The following is a 24,819-nucleotide window of genomic DNA, read 5'->3' as shown; positions in this document are numbered from 1 at the left end:
TCCCCAGCCCCCAACTTTTCTGGTTTTTAAATGAAAACTTTTTGCAAGATGTGGGACCGGTAAGAGATGTTAATCTCAAACTACTAGATAGGTAGGGAATATGGGTAAATAAAATTTTTGTCAGCCCCATTCTTTATTGTTTGAGACATTTAACAGCACAGTAAAACTTGAAATTTTGTTCTTTGATTCTAACTATTAATATTTCTGTGTGCCTGAGACACTGTGTAGTTCCTTGATCCCTGCGTCTCCAGCAGATCTGGTCAGTCAGCATTCCTGCATTCCTAAGATTTATAGGATCCCTAGTAGTAGGGAGCTTAATATTTAAAATTCCCTGTAGTTTTCCTTATCTGAAACTTGCATTATTCTTCTTAGGATAGTATTTACTGTGCACATTTAGCACAACTGCAGTGTTTAAAAGCAAGTTTAATAGAGATTCATCCTTATCTCAGTCAAAATCCAAATCAAACTTTCGGGAGAAATTGTAAAGATGACTTTAAAATTATAAGGAAAGGTAAAGGCACTAGAATAGAAAAACAGTTTTGGAGAAAAAGGCTTTGAAAATTCACGTATTCAGAATTCAAGACGTACAGAAGTATAGCAGTCAAGAATGTACATTATTAACAACAACAACAAAAAAAAAACAGATTCACAGAGTGACTAACAGAATGGAGAGTCGAGACTGACGCAGCCATCTTCCAGAAAACTGATTATTTTTGTATCAAAGTGTCAAGAAAATTGGATAATTAATAGTGTTTTGTTTTTCAAAAAAAGGTGCTGGAAACGGGATATCTACGCACAAAGGATAAAGCATCTCAACTTATAACTTGTACACTAAGCAATAAAAATGAATCATAAGCCTATACATAAAAACTAAAATTTAAAAACTTTTATAAGAAAAGTGTAGAGAAAATTGAATGAGTCTGGGCAAGATAAAAGATTTTTTAGATTCAATGCTGAAAAAAAAAAAAAGAAAAAGAAAAGGAGAGAAAAGTAAATGAGATTTCCTAGAGTAATGAACTCTTTGGAAGACACTGCTGCAAGAATAGTAAGACAGGCCACATCTTGGGAGATGTTATTGCGATATCCACATCTGATACAGCACTTATACCCAGAAATATTTTATCAAAAATCAGTAAGAAAAATGAGATTAAACATTTTGTAAATGCTATAGATATATTTAGGTGTATTTTTCTGTCCTCAGTCATTTGCAGGATCCAAGCTTATCTGTGCTTTTGATCCAGCTCTGGAAGGAAAAGAACATAGGGAAGCATGGTCACAATACTGTGAATTCTTTCTAACTGGACAAGTACGGGCACAGTGATTCAGTTACTAAATAGTTATTTGTTGAGTGCCTGCTGAATCCCGGCATTGTGCTAGACACTCATTTCATTCACGAATGAACTCTCTGCATACTTTTGGCTTCCTGTAACAAGCAAGGCAAAGATCAAGCAAATATATATAATGGTGGTGAGTCGTAAGAAAGGGGACATGCTACGTCATGTAGCAAATATTAACAAGTAGACTAATTTGAATATTAAAGAGAAACAATAAAGTCTTATTTTTGTTTGTGTTTTTGCTTTTGTTTTTTGGTACTGGAATTTGAATTCAGGACCTTGGGCTTGCCAGGTCTTGATCTATTTCCTCAGCCCCTAAAATCACTTTTTTAAGCAATAGATACGTTATGCATATATTGTTACTTGTCGAAGTGTTAACAATGGTTATTTTTATTTCTCTCTGCAGAAACACAGTGTTACTCCCTTATCTACATTTCCCCTTTCCCAGGGTCCGTGAGCCACGGTCCCAACTTGGTCCTCCCAAAATTAAGTGGAAAATTCCACAAATAAATGATAAAAATTTCAGTAATTTTATTACAGGCTACTGTTAGATTTGTTCTATTTTATTCTTAGCTACTGTCATTGCTTACCTTGCCTAACTCATAACTAAACTTTATTGTAGGTATGAAGATATAGATAAAATCATAGCAAATGTGAGGCTCTACAGTATCCCATGATTTAGGCATGTATGGAACATCTTAAAATATATCCCTCACAGTTGAGAGGAGACCCTTGTACACCCTTAACTATGGAAAGGTAGTATAGAAGTTATGCAAAGGTTGATCCAAAAAATATAATGCGTGTTTAAATTATAAAAATTGCAGTGAAAGACACATTGCCATGAATCCTCCTCTGTATACTTCCCCTCACTTTGAGTACACCTGCTCCGTTACACACTTCTTGTCGCTTTGTGACGCATTTCTGGAAGTCTTTTTCATAAGTGTCTTTATAAGGAGTGACCCAAACTGTGGTGTGTGCAGCTGCCCAGAGCCATCCAATGGAAAAGGAGGCTCACAAAAGTGTTCCAGTGTGTCTGAGTTCACCTTGTCACCGCATCATGCACTTGCAATTTCTGAGTCTTTCCCAAAGTCAAAATGACCATGAAGGCTAAGGTTTGGGATCATTTAGCACACCTAGTTAGCCATAACTAAAGACACTCAACAAAGGAGGACTTCCAGAACTTCTTCAGGGAGTGACAAGAATAATGGAACAAAAGGTGTTCAAAGAGAGGGGACATATCCCAAGGGGGTGGGGGGGGGGTAAACGGCAATGTTCTTTTTACTATAGTAAATTTTTAAAAATTTTAACAGTCACAGATTTCAATCAGACTTTGTAGTTTGTCTTTGGTGTCCCTGTATTTCAGTTTCTTTACTGTTACTTTCCTTTCGGGTTCTTCCTCCGGTGAACACAGAGGTTACTTTGAATCCTGGTCCTCATCCCTCTAAGGCTTCCTGTTTAGACTTTTTTCCCAGCTTCAACCTCCTGAGAATTTGTACCCTATGATGGACCAGGCCAGTGAAACACCCAGGCTACAAGATTCAGCAAGGCAATCTTTTTCAGGACCGTTAAATTTTACGCTCTCCCTATCTCCCTCATTTGTTCACCCTTCATCACGTGTTCCAAAGCCGCTCTGCTGCTCTTTGAGTCAATACTTGCATTTCATCGAGGATCTGGCCTTAATTGAAAGAGTAAATGATTTGAGTCTCCTTACTTAACAAGAGGTCCTTTAGGTACAGAGATATTTGTCATTCTTATAGCATGTAATGAAATGTTTCTCTCCACTGTAAATACATGAGGAAAACAGGGCAGGGTACCTGTTGAGAAATAAAAATCACAGGAGGGTTTGTCATAACAGTATCATAGACTAAACAGCAGATGGAACCAGAAAGGTGTTTTCAAAGTCACCAGCCTAGAGTTACCCTGTATAGAAACCATTTGTGCGCTCAGATGCGTGGTATATGCTACTAAGTGATTTTGCTCTACTTTTTGTCCAAGAGTGATTTTGCTCTACTTTTGATATGATCATGAGAGAGTGTTTCACTGCAGCAAGGACCCACATGTTGAGTTCCTTTTGCTAAAGAAGTCTCAGCATTCAGAAGAGCTGTTTTATTCATGTTGAAATACTAAACGCAGCAGAAAGGTAGATGGTCCGAGCAGGGGACTTTGAAAGTGACACATTCACATGTGGTATCCTCATGTTCACTCTCAAAATTCTGCATTTTCTTCAGCCTTCCACTAGTTGCTAATTCCAACAAATATGATTTGACATAATTTTCAGGTTTCATCAGATTTTCTGTTGAATGTAAAGATAAAGGCCTTCTATTTGTAACTGTATTTTCTGTCCACCAAATTCATAGCAACCCCATATGTCTGGACTTTTTAAGGAATTCTGTGACCTCAGACCTTTCCCTCAGGTAGTTTTAAGTTTATTTTGCCTTTTCAGAACTGGCATGTATCCAAAAAGCAAAAAAGTTTATAACTATGGGATTTTTTAAAATTAATGATGAAATCTGATGGATTTAGTTCAAGGGCAGGAAAAGAATTTCCCATTAACTGATTCTGCATTTTAGACTTACTGAAGAGACCTAACAATTAAGATCCACAATTTTTCATAGAACATTCACTGTTGATTTCCAGTTTTAAAATAGAAACATACCTTATGTTCAATAAGAGACAGCTGGTTGCTCTGATTTAGAGATAAACCTAATGAAATAAAGTTGGATCTAAATACCCAAAACTTATAAGAAGCAGTTATTCATTACTATACTGATTAAAGGATAATTATTCAATCATGTAGAAATGCCTAGGGCAGTTGGTAATGACTGGTGTATTTGCAAATAGCATTCAGTAATTTATTTTACCTTATTAGGTAGTTTGACAGTGGATTCAAAGAAACACTACCGTGCTGATTAAGAACAGACATTTTAGTTTATGATCCTTGTAGAGATCTTTCTTTGCTTCTAACATAAAGTTTATCAGAGGCAAATTTTATTTTTGATTCACATTCATAAAGATTGTGAATGGATTAACACATGAAGATGAAAGATATTTTCATTACTTCATTTTTTTTTCATATTTTAAATATATTTAAACTTAAGTGTGGTTTAGTAATTTGTAATAATATCCTCTCTCTTGAGACTTTGATGAACATTACAGTACATTATCTAATTGAACTTAGCAAGTACTCCAGAAAAGTTACAGGCTACTAAAATCATTTTCCTTTCTGCATCAAAGCCAGCATCTTACATAGACAACAGTGGCCTTTTCGAAACTTCCTTAAGCTCAGTGCTGAATCATTTCCTGAAACTCGCAGGAAGGTGAAGATGGAGAGAGCCTACTGCACAGAACTTCGCCAAGTTACATTTTCTCCACCTGTGGCATTACTGTGTCCTCCTGCAGTTACCTGAGTGAAATTTGACAAGGATACTAGAATTAAAAATAAATAGTGTTAACAAATGTTTAATGACCAGTTAAGCTCAAGTTCCTGGTTTTACCCTTCTTCAGGAGAAAGGATAACACCTCTAGAATGAATGAAGGTCCAGACAGTGGCACCTGGGTAATGTCTGTAGCAGCCCAGAGCCACATCTGCCTCCATGGGAATGCTCTTCTACTTCATGCATTGAGTTAAAATAAGCATTAATACTTAAAATATAGTCCCAGAAATTTTCAAATACTACATGATTGTTGTTAGTATAGTAGTCATGTTGTACAGTAATCCATCCTAACATTTTGTATCCTTGAACGGCTTCTAAATCCTCCTTCCCAGCATTAAAAATACTAGCAATCATAATTCCACTTTTTATTTCTGAGGACAAGCATTTTATATTCCAAGCAATTTTGTCTTTCTGTTACAGCTTTATTTCATTTAGCATAATGGCCCCCAGTTCAAATGACAAGACTTCTTTTAGGCTGAGTAGTATCCCATTGTGTCTGGGTACCATTATTTCCTGAACCTATTTATCTCTCATTGAACATTTAGGTTCCCTACTATGAATAAGGCTACAATGAACATTGCAGTTCAGATATCTCTTTGACACACTAAGATCCTAGATATACATTCAGTTGTGAGGTCACAAGATCTTAGTGTTACTTTTAATTTTTTGAGGAGCTGTTATATAGTTTTTCATAATGGGTATACTAATTTACATAGCCAACAAGAATGTGCAGGAGTTACCTTAGCTTCTCCTCATTGTCAGTGTTATTTTTGTCTTTTTGATAATGGCCTTTCTAACAGATATAAGGCCATAACTCAGTGTAGCTTAAATTCGTATAGTACAGTAATATAAGAAAAAGACCAAAAAAAAAATATATTTACAACACTTTGCTGATGTATGGTTTGCCAGTGTTTTCTTCCATTCTTGTCTGTTCTTCTGTAGTTCTTTTGATCAGTAGAAATAGATACAGATTCTGCCTTTTTGTGATCTGGAGATCAATTGCAGCTTAGGGAAGGTAACAGAGCCTGGGAGTTGAAGCAGGAGTTCTGGAATCACACCAACATTGCCAAATGCAAGATAATTAATTTTGATAGGTTAATTAAGCCCTACATGTCATTGGATTTTTTGTTATTAAAGATAATAATGTAATAAAGACCTAATTTACAGGGTTGGAGTTCAATGTAAGTCATATATATATATATATATATATATATATATATATATATATGAACATATATAGAATGTATATAGTAAAACCTTGGTTTGCAACCATAATTTGTTCCAGAAACATGCTTGTAATCCAAAACACTTGTATATCAAAATGAATTTTCTCATAAGAAATAATGGAAACATTCATTCAATAACCCAGAAATATTCATAAAAAATGATTACAGTGCTATAATATAATCCAAAATAATAAAGATAACACAAAATATAAAGAACAATAGACAAATTAACCTGTACCAAACTTTGAAAAGCTTAATGACTGGTATGAGAGAGATGACAGAGAAATCATCCTGTAGAAAACTTTCATTATCACTGGTGGGATCACTGCTTTCTGTTGACTCAGTGGGATCTTTTTCCTTTTGTGCAACTTTAACAGGAAATCTATCCAGTGACACCTGTTTGCCTTCTTTTGAGAATATCACAGAAATGTGGCATTGTATTGTCATTAAACAGGTTCATCATTTGCACTGCTAGCATTATTTGGGTAGTCCTTTTCTATGAAATTTGCACTATTTTCCACATTTTACACATCTTCCTAACCTCATTTGAAGTAAGGAAGTCCTCCCCGTTTTTCTCCTCTCCCTCTGTAGTCAAAACTCTCTTCTTTAACCTACCTTGCTGTTGCAAAATGATCACCCACAATCCTACAGCAAGTGACAGAGTAGAAGCATGGGCTCAGTTATCATCTTGTGACATTCGGCATCATGTACAATTCGTCAAGACATTGCTCATTTATTAAATTAAAATTCATTAGAAATGTTTGCTCATCTTGAAGAACACAGAACAAATTACACACACAGACATTCATTCACACACACACACACACACAAACACACACATACACATATATCTATTCATTCACCAGTATGACAATTGCTGGATCCCACATTCAAACAGCCCTGTCATTTCTGCAAGTAGATCCCCACATCACAGTGATTGGGGTATTGCAAGGTTCTGTTTTTTCAGTTTTTTGCTGGTACAAGAATAAAACTATGTTATATGTAACATCTGGAAATTCATTTATAATGAAAATAAAAACAAATTTTAATAGAATGCCATCCAAAATACTTTTAAAAGCTTGCTATAGTAGCAAGAGCTAATTTGAATCATAGTTTTGTGTAAGAACATTCAATTTGCTGGATATAGTAAACAGGAAAAATTGATTTCAGAAATAGTTTAAAATAAAAAAAATTGTGTGCTTTTATTTAAAAGTTGATGTGTTCAGATATAAAAATCCTCCCTTAATGACTATACAAATAGGCTGATATGTAATTTATTATGGGATGGGACTAAATTCAACCCATAACTAAAAAGCTTTATTGTGCTATCTACTGTAACACAGATGATAAAAAAGACTATGCTAACAGTATTTTATGAGCAAACGGTATTTGGAGCACAGACAATTTTTGTTTTGATCCTGTCCTGACATGTATAATTGTGCAACTCTCTTGTATTTTTCAATTCAGTAGTTATCTGAGGACACGTTGAAATGTAATAAAAAATGAAATGTCATAAAAAAAGAAATGATAAGACTTCAGCTCTAAAAATTACTATTTCAGAAAATATAATGCCTAAGTGTACCTAGCTTGTTCAGATTTATTTATATAGATTAATTCTGCTTGGCTGCCTTGAGAATTATTTTACTGTAATTTGATAGTAGAGCATGATATTCATAACATCTTAATGTTTTAAATATGTGTAACTTAAATTCAGTAGAGTTGGATATCTGACTCTCCTAGAAATTTTTATTGTATACATACAATTTAAATCACATTATATATAAACCTAGCTTTCCCTCAGTAATCCGAAATGGTAGCTGCCGTTCCCCCTACAGAGAAGAAATTGAATGAAATATCTGAAATTATGCAATGTCTGGCTCTTCTGTTTATTCTACCCTACTTCACATTGGCCTCTGTTTATCTTAATAACACCTCACAGAGTTTGCTACTGCTCAGTATTCTATACTTACTAAGGTACATCACTAACACTTTAGATGTATCCGAATTTTACTTATCCATTGTACAAATGGAAACCAAGTAGATAAGAAATGTAAAACTTTAGATGTAATCTGCATAGAAGTAAGTACTTACACACAGGTCATCTTGGACAGGATCACGGACTATGAAATAATTCCTTGCTCAGATTATGTGAATTTGCAAAACATAGTGACCAAAGAATAGAACTCTTCAATTCCAATTGATACAATGGAGAAAGGAAGGGCAAGAATCCCAGACAGAGAAAAACTGCTGTAATCCTACATGCAAGAGTAGTGCAGGGTATCAGCTACCAAAGCATGGTTCCTAGGAGATGGTGTTTAAGAGGATCAAACACACAGAGATCCAGTAGGATGAGCCCAGAGCCTGTCTCTTGTATTTTTCAATTCAGTAGTTATCTGAGGACACGTTGCATGAGTGTTTTTATTAGAGCCTTGGTAAACTGAAGCTAGATATGATAAATTAGATGCCATAAATTGGAGATAATTGTGCTATCCGGAACCATAGCTGCAGACCACCTGTGGCTGTTGAGCACTCACAATGTAACTCCCATAGGTGGAATTCTTTAGTATGTGCCCAACATTTCAAAGACATGGTATGAAAAAAAGAATGTGAAACAAATCACTGCTAATGTTTACTTGGGTTACATGTTGAAGTGATATTTTACATATATTGAACTAATGAACATATGGTAATTACTTTTACATGCCTCTTTTACTTTTTAAAATGTGACTGCCACATCACTTATAATTGTGTATGCATAGACCACATTTATTTCCATTGCACTGGTATGCACCATTCTGCTAAGAGAGCAGCAGAGCGTGTCGAGGTAGAATGCAAAGTCAAGAGGAAAGACGTTAAGCCTGCTTGTGACCACTGGAAAGGAAGAGCTTGTGGAAAGATGAGTGAGGATTTGACTAATTGGGCACAGTTTCCTTAGAGGTGGGGCTAGGAATTTGAGTTTGCAGGCTGGGTAAATTATGACAATGAAGGAGTGGGGATACATCTAAATGTATGTAAATATGTAGATGAGGGTATAGATAGGAAGTTGAAGCCATGTAGTGTATAAAAGACATTCTGGCTTAATAGCTCTTCTAATAAAACTAGAAGGGATTTGTGTGACCTACTACTTTTTGACTAAATTAAAATTTTGTATGCTTGGAATTATAAATCTTTTATTTTTCTCATAAGAGGTTTCTAGTATAATTTGCTAAGAAAATTAAAAATGATGCTCACATCTGATTTAAAGATGAAGTGCTCTTATTGACATGTTATGTTACTTGTAGGAGAATTTGATACCGTGCAGAGCCCCTCCACGCCCATCAAAGATCTTGATGACCGAACATGTAGAAGTTCTGGATCAAAGTCCCGAGGAAGAGGCCGGAAAAATAACCCCTCCCCACCTCCCGACAGTGACCTGGAGGTATGCCTAACTATTCTTAAGGGACACCGTATGATGCTTTATTTCATTGAATGGTCCTTTCCATACCTCACACTTCCATTTTATTCCATAATTTTTAAATTTAAAAAGACATATCATGAATCAAACGAGCCTGCGTTGTCATTAGGCATTTTACAACTCAGATTTCATCCATTATCATGACACACGTAAAAATAGTAACAGCTCAAAAGTGATGGTACTTTACAAGTTCTAGGCCTGATACAATTTTATATTGGATCTTAATTAGCATAAGCAGGAACTCTAAAAATAAAGCTATTGTTTTTGAAATAATTTTCTGCAAAACACTGTATTTGGTAGTCCAAAACTAATGAAAGACAAATACGTGTGTGTCCCTATATTTGATTAAAGTAATCCACAAGGAAAAGAAAGAAAAAGTCATCTGACAATAGAAAAAATGTTATTCCTTTGACATATGTGTTAAATTGTTATATTTGTGAAAATTTCAACATATGGCATTTTTTCTACTTGTGAGCTCTTTTGAGGTACAGCCACACTAAGCAGATCGATTTTTATGACACATTAGGATGTTAAGTGAAGTAAATCAAACACGAGTTTAAAATCACATGATTTCTCTTATATGACAACCCAAATAAAGGACTAAGGACCGGTAAAGAACAAGGGAGATCTTTCTCAAATGGAAAGACTGAAAGAGAATACAGGGACAGGGAATACAAAAAGAACTGAGGTGTGTTGTGTACATCTACCAACTTCCCCTAAGGAATGTGATCTTTATGTATTGTACACATGTACCAATAAAAAATAAAAACTTGGGGAAAAAGCATTAGGAGAAACTGCTCTTAAGCACATATTTCAATTGAGGAAAAATAATTAAATTTTCAGATTTAGTGCAAATTAATAGACGTCATGCCTCTGCATGAATGATGAGTTCCTGTATCTCAATGATGGTGGCTGATGATTTAATGAGTCACCAGCATTGGAAGCCCAGCAGGCTGTGGGGGCAGAGACTTAGCCCACTCCAAGGACCTTGCCATCGCTTCCACTTGGGCGTGTCAGCCAGCATGCCTGGACCTCTGGGTTCACTGTTGCGAACAAACTGAAGTTTGGTGAAATCTAATTCAGGAAAATTGGTAAATAATTTGAAATCTTCCCAAGCTCTGTTCAGGCCAAGCAATGCATTCATCAGCTTAATCGGACCCAAAGATCTACACTTAACAATTTCTATGTAGGGATAACTCGTGATGCTTTTAAATATTTTTAAATTGAATTGTTTGCATAAATTAAAAGTGTCATGGCTTCATGAACTATAAAACTTTGTACAGAAGTTAAGCACACACCTACATAAAGTCTGAATATGTCTCTTTTTTTGGTAATAACTGTAAGTAAATGTATGAGTTTACTCAAATTAGGATATCTCTTAAATTTTATCTATGTGTAAATCAGTTAATCTTTCTGTTTATCTCTCTGTTTGTGGCATTGGGAACCCAACACCTTTGCACAGAGCTACATCTCGAGCCCTTTTTTGGGAAAATTTTCTCTAAATTTCCCAGGCTGGCCTGATTCTTGACAATCCTTCTACTTCGATCTCTCCAGTAGTTCTGACAGTAAATTTATGATCATTTGTATTATTTATTTTCCTCAGGCTTTATCATAGTTGGATTTGGTAAATTAAAAATAAATACGTAATGAAATAGCATAATCTTAATATCAAGTGGTATCAACGCCTTATCCAACAATGGAGAAAGATGTTTTCTGTGTATTTTTGTTTCCTTAAATTTGACAGTCTCTGATATCTTTTTGTTTTGTTTTGTTTTTGTCTTTAGCGTGTGTTTGTCTGGGATTTGGATGAGACGATCATTGTTTTTCACTCACTCCTCACAGGGTCTTATGCACAGAAGTATGGCAAGGTAAGAAACCCAAGCGCTGTATTCCATGAAATCCTGTTGGAATTTATTTTGCTCAAATATCAAGGACTATTTAAAAATACTTTTCACCATTTTTTATTCCACTCAAATCTCCTCTTAATTACCTATTTCTAGGTAACTTATTTTTGTGTAATGGTAACTGAAGATTTTACAAAGCAAAGTATAAATTGAATTTGTTTTCCATTCTTTATAGTGATTGTGTTTTCTACATAAGAAAGTGTTTTGTACACTTATGCAACTACTTTAGAAAAATTTATATTAATTGATTATAAAACAGTATAAAATCATGTAATTTTTCCTACTGGGAGAACTTTAAGGGATTATTTGAAGTAACGTGGTATGCTGTAGACTGCCACAAAATGATCAGTGTCATTACCTAATGAGTCAACTGAGAATGTGCTGGCCTTACTTGGATTACTGTCATCAAAGTGGTATCTGACTTTGGTTCCTTTACACAGCATACTTACAGAAGTTTCTTGTCTTCCTGCAATGTATTATTTTAATAGAAGCCCATGTCAGCTCAATGTGTAGTTTTGAAGTTATGTTAAACTTTGTCTTTTAGGCAGATAATGATGAATTGCATCCAAGTGTGGATTCCTATATTTCACGGTTGTTTCTGGCATAGGTAATGTGTGTCCTAAAGTGGATATGAAATGTAAATGATTTTGTTCCACAGTATTCACAGAAAAGAGTCTTAGATCCTTTATCGTATTCGTCATCTAAAATAAATATCTCTGAAGTGATCCATATCTGTGTACTGCACGTACATCATTTAGAAATGAGGAAAGAAAGCATTAAAACAAGTACACATTCATTACTTTGTAATTATTAATTGGTCGGCCCTATTTCATAATGGGCACACTTTATAAACACGTAGCCTTAGTCTGTATTGACTGTTATAACCAGTAATATAACAGGCTGCAGACTTTGACAGCAGGACATTATGCGTCACAGTGTGGAGACAAGGAAGAAAAAGACCAAGGTGTCAGCAGATGCAGCTACGATGAGCAATTGCTTCCTGGTTTACAGATGGCCACCTTCTTGCTGCATCTTTGCAGGTTAGAGAGCAGAAAGAAAGAAAACAAGCTCTTGCACCTTTCCATAAGGATGTGAACCCCAGGATGAATGATCTGGGCTGGATTCCTTTCTAAAGCCCCATCTCTATCATCGCAGTGAAATTTAGAATTTCAATATAGAAATTTGGAGAGAATGCAAACTTTCATCTGTAGCCTAACTGCAAGTTAGCTTTCTGTCACTGTGACAGAATAGCTGAGGCAATCAACTTCTAAGGCAAGGAAAGGTTTGCTTTGGGCTAGAGTTCAGAGGTCTGTGTTGCTCAGCCCTTTGCCTTTGGGCCTGAGATGATGCATTGCACTTGTAGGGGGCCCGTGGAAAGCAAACTGCTTGTCTCCGGGTGGCTGGGAAACACAGAGAGACCATAAGAGGGCATTTGCTTTGAGGCTGCATCCCACCCACAGGCTCCTAGGCCTCACCTCTCACAGGTCTTACCCCTCCCAGTGGTGCCACAGGCTGGTGGCCAGGCTGTTAACGTTTCACACCCGGGCCTTTGGGGACACATATGCAAACCACAGTGCTGGAAATGATTATGGTTACAATGCATTTATATGATATAAGGAAATTTCTCAACATAAATTGGGGGAACTCACACCCAAATTCTATTGCTGATGGAGTATGTAGTCTAAAGTTCTCACATAATAATCCAAAGGGTTGCTTCTGAGATAGTACCAGCTTACCAGGAGCACCTGGGACTTCCTGTTGAACTGACCGCAATATTTTTGGGCAGCTGATTTTCATATTTGGAACAGTATTTAAAATAAATAATCTTCTTTGAGCACATGATCTCAAATGAAGATCTTTTAAAAACAGTCACTGTTAAGGACTACACCTAAATATCCATGATTTTCCCAGTGCTGAATTAGGGTTAGAATTCATTTTTAGGGATAGCCATTATGTTTTTTAAACGTATTTCCTGACTTCAAGTATTTATCCTTTTGTGGGAATTTTGATCTCCAGAAATAATAAGACCATTTGGACCCAAGGCAATGTGTAAAGAGCACAGTAGACATGTCACTATATATATGTTTGCTTTCTTTGTGTCAAAATACAGTAAAACAGTGAAGCTTCTTTTCTCAGTTGACTCACAAAGAGGCTGTAAGAGTAAAGCAGGGTTCTTAGGCTTCTCTCTGCAGTGAGACATCACTCACAGGAACTCGTCACCCCCCCAGATGACCTCCTGGATATGCGGCATTCATGTGAAGGTGTCAGTGTCTTCACTGTAAAAGGGTATCTAAGAAACTTGATTTAAATCAGGGTCTAAGCCCATGCTTCCAGAAGCATAAATCAGCATAGGATACCAAAAGTGTGGAAGTAAGTGAGGGGAAGAATGGAGCTCAGTTTTATCTACTGTTCATAATGTGCCAAGCAGTGGCAATGAGGCGTAGGTTGTTTTTCCTGGTAAGTAGATGGGGAAAAGTATCACATGGGTCATGCAGTGTGCGCGCAGCTGCACTGTCAGTGGCAGAGATGAGTCCCAGACCCTGGACTGTGCTACCTCGTAGAGAAACCGTGCCCTTCCTGCTGTAGCACAGTACGTGGTGCAATTGCTCACCAGGGATGCAGCGTGTAAGTGACATTCCCTAAAGGAGTGACAGCAAGCAGTGAGACCCTATCCAGGCAGTCAGGTGGGTTCTCCTTCGCATTGTAGTAATTTTAGTTATCTTTTTCTAAGACTCTGAAATATTTTGCCAGTGAGACATAAAACTGAAGAAATGTTCAGCAAAGCAGAGTAGGGCAGACAGTACTCAGTCCCTCGTGGTGGTGCAGAAAGCAAAAATAATCAGGGTCCTGTTAGACGGGCTTGCGGTCTTTATGCAGTTTGCCCCACATTTGGCATTTTATTAGCTTCAGGGTGATGACTAAGGGCAAGAACCTTTGCATCAGATGAACTAAATTTGAAAATCTAGCTCTCTGATGCTTACAGTTTTCTAACTCTGGCAAAGTATTAATCCCTGAGCCTCATTGTCTGTGAAATGGACATAAGCCCATTGTATCATTAGCAAATGTGGGTAGGGAGCACCTATAAGGGGCTCAGAAGAGCATTTATTGTGACTTAGTATCAATAAGTTGTAGTTCTTATTAGTTACCTTCACAAACACTATCCTGTCTAATTTTCAGTTACTTTGCTGTCATTTATTGTGATACAAGTTTTCTGGCTGAGGAAGCTGGGATCATTAGGGCTTAAGTAAGTAGACCAGCATCACAAGTGGCAGGTGCAGGTAAATATCCTGGAAACCAGGTCAGTGTTCTTGGGAGCCCATGTTCTCCATGCCACTTCTTGTTACTGGGTGGAAGATTCGTTACAATAGATAATAAGAAACAATGATTTTACTTAGGGCAATTTTCACAAAATTTAAATATAATTTTTTCGGTTACAGTTTCACAATAAAATAAAAGTAGTCATTTCTCTACATAAAACTATTTACATTGTCTTGTTTATTGTATTGTTACTAACTTTTTTTCTGAACATCATTTAATCATTTGACATTTTTCTTAATGCCATTAAGGTTATGAGCATTGCCTTTCAGAAGGAGCATTGGCCTATTGAGAAATAGCTAAATAGGAGATGTTAACACTTGCTCACCTTGTGAAGCTGCAAACTACATGCAGCTCAGGATTCATGACAAAAAGGACATTGGGTGACCTCAACCTCCACACAAACTATATGTGAAAATGGTGAGCTAGGAGCTGGATTCCATAGATAGGTTCTATTCATTCAGGCAATATTTATTAACACCAACATTCATGGAATTGATAAGCAAACTCATTGCAGGTAACAATAACTGCTATCAAGACAATAAAGCTGGGTTTTAGAGAGAAGGACCAGAGCAATGAGACTGAGGAAGTGACACTGGAACCAAAACCTGGGTTAAGGAACAACCCGTGCAGGATGAGGGAGAATGGAAAGACTTCTGCAAGGGTTACAGAAGGCCCTTGAGACAGTATTTCCAGAATGTGGAGCCTACTGTGGCCAGAAAGTGGTAGATAAGGGGGAGCCTCGTGCAAGATAAGAACAAAGGTGGGTGAGGTCAGGTTGGGGGAGTGCTTTGTCCTTTATGATAAGGTATTTGGGCATTCTCTAGTTACCATGGAAACTGTTGGAGGGTTTCAGGCAGAGATAGGACATGATGGCTTTTAACTGTCTGCTAAGGGGAGATTGAGTGGACCCAGTTAACCATTCAGGAGCTACTTACTGTACGTAAAACACTCATGGCTTGGACTGGGGAGCTTCTTGACTTTTCCTTTGAGTGTCAGTAACCTGCAGAGCCCACAGAGTTTCTGATTTAAGAGGTCTGGAATAGGGCCCAAAAGTTGCATTTGAAACAAATTTCCCCATAACTGATAGTCCTGGACTACATTTTTAGAACAACTAGAATATTTTTTCGTGGAGGGGGGGGATCATTTTTCTTGGAAATACTAATTCTGGGCACGTTCATTAGTAGTCTCAAGGAAAGGCCATGTTCAAATTAATTTGAGAAATGACATAAAGTGACATTTCATAAAATGACATTTTATGGTCATCTAGTACATGTCTTAATCTTCTGTTATCACATTTAATCACCGTTTCCTGAAGTCTTCAGTAGCTGGTGTGGTGGTGCACTTGGGAAGCTGAGGCGGGAGGATTGCTATGAGTTTGAGACCAACCTGAATTGCATAGTAAAACTCTGTCTCAAAAAAATTAAAAATAAAAGAAAAGTGTCTTAAATAATGGTTTGGATGATTCATGGAAGCGAGGGTGTTCTGGCAAGTAGTTGACAATTTAGGAGTTTTCACTGCTGCAACTAAAGTGGCCAAGGCCATTATTTCTGGAAATGGGGAAAGACTTTTGTGTTAAAGGTTGTCACTGCTTGAAATGATTACATGTCTTCTTAGCTCAGCCTTATTCCAGCATGTGCAGTTTTAGAGCATAGCATTTTGAAATAACTGATTTTTTTCAGGGCAGTGAATTCTTTATGCACAAAATATATCCCACAGAGTATGTTTATACAAATCATGTTCCAGGTGGGAGAGATCAGGGAATTGGAAGCCCTGTTTCCCCCACATTCCTGGTCCCCTCTTCCATGGGTCTCAGTCATCACAGAAGGGTTTCCAGAGCCCAAGGCTCCCTCCAGATGCAGGACGTAAGGCTTCACCCCTGTTAGGGAGCGCTGACCTAGACGTGGGAAGCACAGCCTGTGCCTAGAGGGGCCGAAGAGAAGTCATTTTCCCCTGGCTTTCAGAATCACCCTGTGTCACTGAGACCATATTCCATGTCTTGGGAGTGGCACAGCTAGCTGGTACTCATCTTTCTCTGACCTGGTCTTAGTCTTGTTTATTTTCTGCTCTCAAGTTTTTTCCCATAAGCCATAAACACAAAAGTCACATCACACAACAATTTAAGAACACCACTGTAGTCACAGATTGCCTTGTGCACCTAACTTTTGTGTATTCATTTTTACAAAGCTTTGGGAAAATTATCTTTCTCTTTGTGCATAATGTGAATTTTCCAAGGATCTTTCTACTGTGTTATCACTTCTGAGTCCGTTCCATCAACCGCACTCCCTCTTGCCAGCAGAGCTAGTCCTGATTACTCACCGTGGTGGCCAGGGAAGGACATCAGCATTTGTGCTGTGCTGCCTGGGAGGCTGCTGATGGGTTCTGCAGCTGAGCACCAGTTGGCACGTACAGTTTTCATCGCTGCAAAAGTCTAAAATAGGAGTGTGAATTTGACATGATGTAGGCCAGGAATCATCCATCATCTGTTAGAGTTTATGAAGATTACTCCAATTCCCTGATTAATTGTATATATTGCTTTACATAAGTTGCAGTAATTCCTTTTCAGGGGATGGAGGAGGTGAAGAGAACTAAATAAATTGTGCTTTAGGGATTTGATTTATTTTGGAGCATCAATGCATCATGTGCGATGAAACCATGATTTTCTGAAGTTACTCCACATAAGGATACCATGGAAATAGTCCAAGTCAGAGAAAAGACTGAAGCAAAAGTGAACAGTTGCTTTGTATGTGTAATCGAAATTCAAGCTTCCAAAACTACTTACTCAGTTTAGTCATCTTATAGAAGAGCAGTGCTTAGAAAAAAGTATGCTCATTAATATGTACTTGCATTATCCTACACACACATAAATAAACTTCTTACATAGCACTGGCTAGATTTTAAATAATAGACTCATGAAGATAAATAATAACTGTGATTTAATAGGAAGTGATTATAATTAATCAGGTGTTGGAATCGTGATGCGCAGGCAACCCACATGATACAGTTTACTGTGTGCCTGTTCCTTCTCCAGAGCCCATAGTAGAGGATTTTGGGCTTTGGAGGCAGAACAGGTCTGTGTCCAATTTCTGCATCTGCCTTGTGCCACCTATATGACCTCCAGTGAGGTTCAGTTGATCCAGTTTATGGTCACTCACATCTTGGGGTGGTGAAGGATTACATCAGGGACTTCCTTTAAAATACTTAATCCTCTTCAAACCTCTGTTCCTGAAATCCCTGTGTCACCTGTCCACTTAAAGTCTTCTTCCCAGGTTCCAGCACACTTTTTCCTGAGTCCCGAGGCTGCCTGGCTTGCCATACTGCCTTTCCACTGTGTGGCTTGGTGTTTGTCTCATCTGTGCTTTCTAGCTCATCCTCCTATGGTCAGTCTCACCTATGTGATCCCCCCACCTTTTTTTTTTTTACATCCAAGTGTTGTGCTCTCCAATGGCTATGCGTCACTGCTCTAATTCTCATGGAGAATATTTATTCCACCATCACTTTAGCAATACAATACAATACAATACTTTGGGTGTGTTTTATTCATTGAATTTTCACCTCATGGGACCCTAGAAGCTAAGAGTGGTAAGTGCATTGGGTAATGAACCTCTTCCTGGCTACTGACTACTTACTTACTAATGACAACCATCCCATTGAAAATATGGTGCTCACTTCAAACATGTGGGCTGTGAACAAATTGTCTTAATCCAGAACAAAATTAAGCTCAATTTTTTTATCTTTATCAGTAAGTGGCGGGCTACATGATGAAAAAGACAACAACACAAGTCATTTGGTCCCTAAAGTGAAGTCTGCAGGTGAAGGTGACAGTGAGGAAATATTCTCTTATTCATAAGTTTAAATTACTCCAGAGAAATCTACTTACCAAGAAACTGTGCAGCCACCATGCTCTGGGCTTCATTAACAAGTGTATGGCGAGGCTTTTAAGACCAGGGCTTCCAAACTACTGTCATGCGTCGTCCTCCTTAAGCTTTGGATTCTGATTTGGTGGCTCTGAGGTAGCATCTGATTCTCCCGTCTGCTGCCTGCTGCGCTGTGGCCAGCGCTTTGAGCAGCAGTGTCACCAGTTCCTACTTTCTCAGTCTTGTGTGAATGCTGCAGTCTCTGCAGAGCTTTGAGGTAGCTGCTGCTTCCTCACTTCTCAGAGCATCTGAATGCTGTGGGCAGTGGGGTGCGGCCTGGGCAGTCAGTGGTCTCAAATCTGCACAGGTCTTTCTCAGGAGAAGCCTGTGCCTCAGAGGTCACCCTGCCAGTGGGGAGTCTTGGTGCATCGCTGTGACCTCTCTTTGGCCTAAAGCCCACGCATTCTTACTGCTTGTTTCTCCACCGGAATCACCTTGCAAACCCCCCTCTGATTTACCTGTGTCTTGGAAGCTGCCAGGGCCACACGTGTAGTGTTGCAGGGTTAATCCACTCTTCCCACTGACAGTTGCATACCCGCTGCTCCTTCCCATTCTCAAAGCCCTCTCCAGTTCAGCACAAATGTCCTCTCTGGTTTCCGAGGTAGACTAAAGCTAACCAAAAAGCTTTTCATCTTTCTACTACCAAATCTGTCAGCCGGAAATCCGGGTCATTTTCCCTGCCCTCTCCCCACACCTCCCTGGTTGCTTGTCTCCAGGCCGTCTGGTGTCCCCCGGGAATGGCCTCTAATGTGATGCTGTGGACCAGGCCATAAGAAACCCCTCACCTGGATTCTTCCCTCTGCCGACACATGAGCTGCTGCCATATTCCTGTTGTGACAAAGGCCCTGCGAGCCCTTTCCTCCATGAGTGTTTCTGTTTCTCTGTTCATCCCATATTGCCAGGAGATTTCTTTCAGAGTCTGAGGAACCACTTTGCAGCTGAGGCAGGTGGTCCATTTCAGGTCTTGCTGGGGCTGGGCTTGTTGAGCTCAAATGAAGACTCAGTCCTTTTTTAACATTTTTTAATTTATTTGTCTTTTTGAGACAGGAACTTGCTGTGCAGTTTAGGTTGGCCCTGAGCTCACTTTGTAGCTCAGGCTGGTCTCAAACTTGCAAAGATTCTCCTGCCTCAGCCTCTGCAGTGCTGGGATTATAGGCAAAGAAGACTCACTGCTTTAAAATGCTTTCTCCTCTTTTCCTCCCTGCTTCTCCTCTCTTTTCCCCTCCTCTCCACTTTCTTCCCTCTCTCCTCCCTTCCCCTCTTTTCTCCTCTCCTCTGTTCTCTCTCTTCCTCTTCCCTTTTTTTCCCTGGCTTGGGGTCACATTGCCTGCTTTCCTCCTCATACAGTAGTGAGCAGAGCACATTCTCGCCTCCAGCTCTGTGTGCTTCCTCACAGCTCATCTGTGTGTGACCGGTTCCTCACCTTCCAGCCTCTCTTCTTCTGTGGAAGAGCCTACTTTGCACTGTCTGGAAATTCGCCCTGATTTCTCAGCCCCACCGCTGTCTGCAAGTCTGTCTACATTCCTTTGGCCCTCAGCCTTACCATCACCTGCAGTGCTTGTATTTACTTTGTTTTGCTTTGTTTGTTACACATCTCACCTACTTTGGGTTTAAACCCCATAAGAGCAGGGTCTCTGCCTTCTTGGTTTGCTGCTCTCTGCATGGAATTTGTACATGTCTAACATGTAATAGGTACTTAATCAATATCTGACACAGAAGTATTCCCAAAGTCATTCTGTAATTCAGCATTTAAGTCCCTTACCTGTTCATCACAGGAATCTCATTTGCAAAATTTCCCTTCTGAATTGCAACTGAATTTTATTTCATCTCTTCCTTCTGATTAAGAAAGGTCATGCATGGTAAGAAGTCCAGGAATGATTTGCACCTTGGCTTTTGGAGCCCGTTGGTCTGCCTTCTGTGATGTGTCCGTGTATCTTCTGTCCCTCTTGGCACGTGTCTCCAAATGTGCTTCAGGTCCCAGAGGAATAAGTTGTTCTAAGAGCTTGGAGCCTTTAAAAAAATCCTCCATTTCTTTAAAAATACATAATTGCTGCCTCTCCTGAGATATTTTTACAGTGTGTCCCTAGAGGAGGAATTCCAGTGGATGGCCCAGTGCAGGGCAGAGGCGCATAGACAGACAGTCTGGCTCCAATTTATGCTCTGTGCTAACACAGCTAATAGGCGTTAGTATTTTGATTTAGAGAAGCGCCGTACTTGATCCCGACTTGGTTGTACACTGGTAACATCTGGCTTAGAATCACATATTTAAGGGCAAGAGGCTATTTATTTTTTCTGTGTCTCTGTCCCTCCCTCTTTACCTCCCTCCCTTTCTCTCTTTCTGTCTCCCTTCCTCCCTCCCTCCCTCTCTCCTCTCTCCCTCTTCCTTTCCTTTCCACATTCAATCAAATGTCGTGGGAATAGTTTCAGTATTTTGATAGAGCTGTACACAAAATAAATTGGCAGATGTTCAGTTTACTCCGTATTAAACTCTGTTGCAGACACTTTGAATCCTTTTGGAACTATAATACACTATAATATGCATCAGAACTTCCACAAAACCTGGCTAGTGCCTTTATTATCCCACTTTCCCCCTATTATACAAGTTTTTACTATCACTTCATATTTAGATCCTAAACTCAACACTCACTCCAGTAAAATGGAAAAAAAAAAGCGACGGTTGATTCATAAGGTGCCTGTGATTCTATAAACATCTAATGAAAATGAGCAAACATCTCTGTATAAGACCTGGGCTCCATCCAAAAGTGCGTTTCCCTCTCAAATGCCTGATAAAACACTACAACTGCAGGCACTGGCAGCAGCTCCCAGCCTGGCAAGGCAGAGGGCGCCCAGTGTCTCAGGACATTGCAGAGGCCTCGCCCACTGTCTGTGGGTGTTTTAGCTGCAAAAATGCAGCACCACATTCTGCTTCCTTACACGGAGGTGCCCTAGGACGTTGATAAGTCAGAGCAGCACACAGTGAAATGAGGTAGTTAACATAAGGCCTCACCAGACATTCTGTGGGAATCAGGGTCACCACCTCCTATGGCACAGTTTTCTTTGACTGTGATCATAACTGTCCTAAGCCCATCTCTGTGGAACTTCCTTTTCAACAATCTTGAATTCTGGAAACCTTAGTAAATGGAAGCTAAGTACCCTCAATCCCAACAAAGCTCAAACCTAAACTTTCCCAGTTACTAAATGGTGTTTTGCCAGAAGGCTTACTAAGTCCTGGCTGCAGTAGCAATGTGTGATGTGGAATCACCACAACTTGTCAAAAACGAGCCGACAGCCCTCCCAGTGCCATGGGGCTGCATTCCAAGGGACGGCCGCCACACAGTTCCCATCATGCGAACGCTGCGCTTGAGACAGGATTCTTGCACTTTAAAGAAAAAAAGTTTGCATATGTTTTCATGCTTATCAGACACCCCAAATGCATTCTTCATGGGTTTTCCTATCACTGTTTGGGTAGTATAAAGCATTATACGGTCAAGCATGGAATTGATGGAGATAAAAATCAAATAGGAATGGTATGTCTTCACCACCCCTGTAAATCTGATCCATAAATGCAAAGAATGTGCAGAATGAACATGAACAATTTAATAATTTTACTGAAAATGTACAAAGGGGAGGAAATGGCAACTCATAGGGTAAGAGTTTAACCAACCTGTGCTTCAAAAGGAAAAGTTTAAAGTAAAGTATTTCTGCACCCACATCTGAAGTAGGTATCTTTAAGGCAGGAATCATCAGACACAGAACAGTGTAGCATGGGACTTGGTTTTATTGTCTCAAATCAGTGAACATTCCTCAAAAGCAGAAAGCGTCACTAATGGAATTACATGTTTTCATGCTGTAATTACATTTGATTTTTCCTGATATTTCTGTAGATTTTTTTGTTACGGAGTTTATGATTAGGCAGAATATTTACAAGTTTTCTGTGTTCTCTACTTATCACCTATTCAGTACCCATCTCCCCTCCAAAAAAAAAAAAAAAAAAAAAAAGTGAGAGAGACAGACAGAGACTAGCTATGAAGTTCAGGCTAACTCACTTGAACTGTAGTCCAGGCTGGCCCAACTCACTGCACTGCTGTTTCAGCCTCCCAAGTGCTGAAATTACAAAGATACACCACTGCACATAGCAAAATGTGTATATCTTAACATTTGTATGCAGATTTCTGATTTTCTTTCAGAAAAAGAAAGAGAAAGAAAGAGAAAGAAAAAGAAAGAAAGAAAGAAAGAGAACGGACAGTGTACTTGGAGGCTGTAGATGTTGCTCAGCGGTAGCACGTTTACCTAGCATGCCTGAGGCCCTGCATTCAATCCCTAGTACTGAAGGAAAAAAAAGAACAAGGGATCTTGAGTTCTGAAATTCTTTGAGACCAAAAAGAAGCATGTCACACTTTTCCCTCTCTTTAAATATACATTTCCTGGATAAAAGTTTGGTCTGCGGCTGTGTTGTTCAAGCAGTCCTGTTGCTTGAAGACAAGTATCTGGGGGTAGAACCAAACTGGCTGGAGAGCACAGAACCAGGACACCACTGGGCATGTGACCAGTGGACAGTCACTTCTAATAAAGGAGACTTACGAGCTGCAAAAATCTTCCCCCAAGCCCCTGCTAAGGAGACATAGTATCACTGCCCTCTGTCCCACATCACATCTTAGCTTTCTCCTCTACATGTCAAAATCCCAGTAGCACTCAGTCTCTACTTTTCAGCATGCAGGTTCTGTTTTCCGTGTTGTAATGGCTGTGGAGTAAGGGAATGACAGCCCCAATCCACACACACTCCAGAGCAGTGATGATGACCCTTTTACAGGCCGGTGCCCAAAATGCAGCCCAAAACCCACTTAGTCATCACAGAGTGCCAACACTGCAATTAAACATGAATACTGTAGTTTCTAGAAGAAAACTCACACATTGATATCTTAAAAGAAAAACGAAAACACTCGTGCTGTGGGTTTGCCACCACTGCTCTAGAGTTTCTCCCTCAAAGCATGTGAGGAAATACAAGAATAAAATGTGTTGCTGTGGGTAGATATAGAATGTGGAGGGCCTGCTACTTGCAAATGGAATTAAGATGTGGATACAGATGGGTATCTTTGGGACAGACACAGGTTGCCTGTTTGTATCGTAAACTCAAAATAAGTTAGTATTACATTTTCCCAAGTTTACATACATTTCCTCAGATGCCACTTGTTGGTGTTGAAAGTTCCATTTGCTTTCTCTCCTCTCAGATCCCACCAATCTGGTTCCTGGCCAAAGCATTCCACCTAAATCACCTTCCGTTGTCCTTCACAGTAACTTCTCAGCCAAAACCAATGGCGTCCTGCTAGCCGTGCCATCCTTGTTCAAAACCATGTTCTTTTCCCTGCTGACATCCATCTGGTCTCAGAGTCGAAGGGTTTGTCCCTCCCAGGTTTTCTGTGACCTGTGCTTCAGAGTCACACTGGTGGCCCTTCCTCTTTAGCAATCATGCAACACAATTTTGTGCATAGATTAGGTCTTCATCCTGTCTTTAAAGTCTCATCGCCTTTCAGAGTTTTGTATCTCTTCATTCCACGCTTCCAGCTGTTGTTGATCTTGGTAAAATAAAAATTCTGGTCCTGATTCTCAACTCCTGACTGCTGTTTAAGATCTTGGTTTCTGAAAACAAAATCATTTTCACTGTTCCCTAACCCCTTTTACTTTCTATAAGTATATACTTTTTCCTGTCTGTTACTAAATGAATGAATTGCCTTTGAGTTATCTTTCATCTTTCCCTGTTCTTCTCTAAACAAGTGTAATTTAGATCAAACTGTACACATAAGACTAAGACAGAGACATCTGTCGATTAAAATGTAGTCCGTGGTTAGCAGTGACTGTGCCTTCATTTACTTTTTTTTTTTTTTTGCTTTTTCTCTTTTATCGGTACCAGGGATCGAACTCACGACCACACACTTGCAAGGCATTTGCAGTCTTTTTCTTTCCATCTTACTATAATATTCTCTTCTCAACTCCTACAAATATCCACTGACTTAATTTTTCTTTGTATTCTAATTCTCATCACCATTTTGAAAGTGAAATGTGTTCCTCTTTTAGCAAATTTGTTCTATTCTGTAGTACTTTAACCAAACACCTTTCTCCAAAAGATTTTCCATGCAGTATGTTTGAACTCTGTTATATGAACTGACTGGCTTTCTACTACTACTCCTTCTCATGGACATACAGCTTTAGATCAGAATGTGTCCCGAGTTGTCTCTGC

At 38.9% G+C, this 24,819-nt stretch overlaps 1 protein-coding gene across 9 annotated transcripts in view; it reads left to right on the top strand.

The window, feature by feature from the left end:
- Nucleotides 1-24,819, top strand: part of Eya4 (EYA transcriptional coactivator and phosphatase 4) — a 259,542-nt gene that overhangs the window by 213,733 nt on the left and 20,990 nt on the right. For all 9 annotated transcript variants that reach the window (XM_013147997.3, XM_013148006.2, XM_013148007.2 and 6 more), the window contains 2 exons: nt 9,276-9,412; nt 11,233-11,316. In XM_013147997.3, the coding sequence (XP_013003451.1) occupies nt 9,276-9,412; nt 11,233-11,316 (221 nt within the window). The remainder of the gene's footprint in view (nt 1-9,275; nt 9,413-11,232; nt 11,317-24,819) is intronic.

The sequence above is a fragment of the Cavia porcellus genome, unplaced genomic scaffold, assembly GCF_034190915.1.
Source record: "Cavia porcellus strain 051 isolate PalLab524CR breed Dunkin Hartley unplaced genomic scaffold, mCavPor4.1 scaffold_22, whole genome shotgun sequence".
In the NCBI taxonomy this organism is placed as follows: Eukaryota; Metazoa; Chordata; class Mammalia; order Rodentia; family Caviidae; genus Cavia; species Cavia porcellus.
Note: the sequence above shows the minus strand (reverse complement) of the source record. Positions and strands in the feature narration are given on the sequence as shown.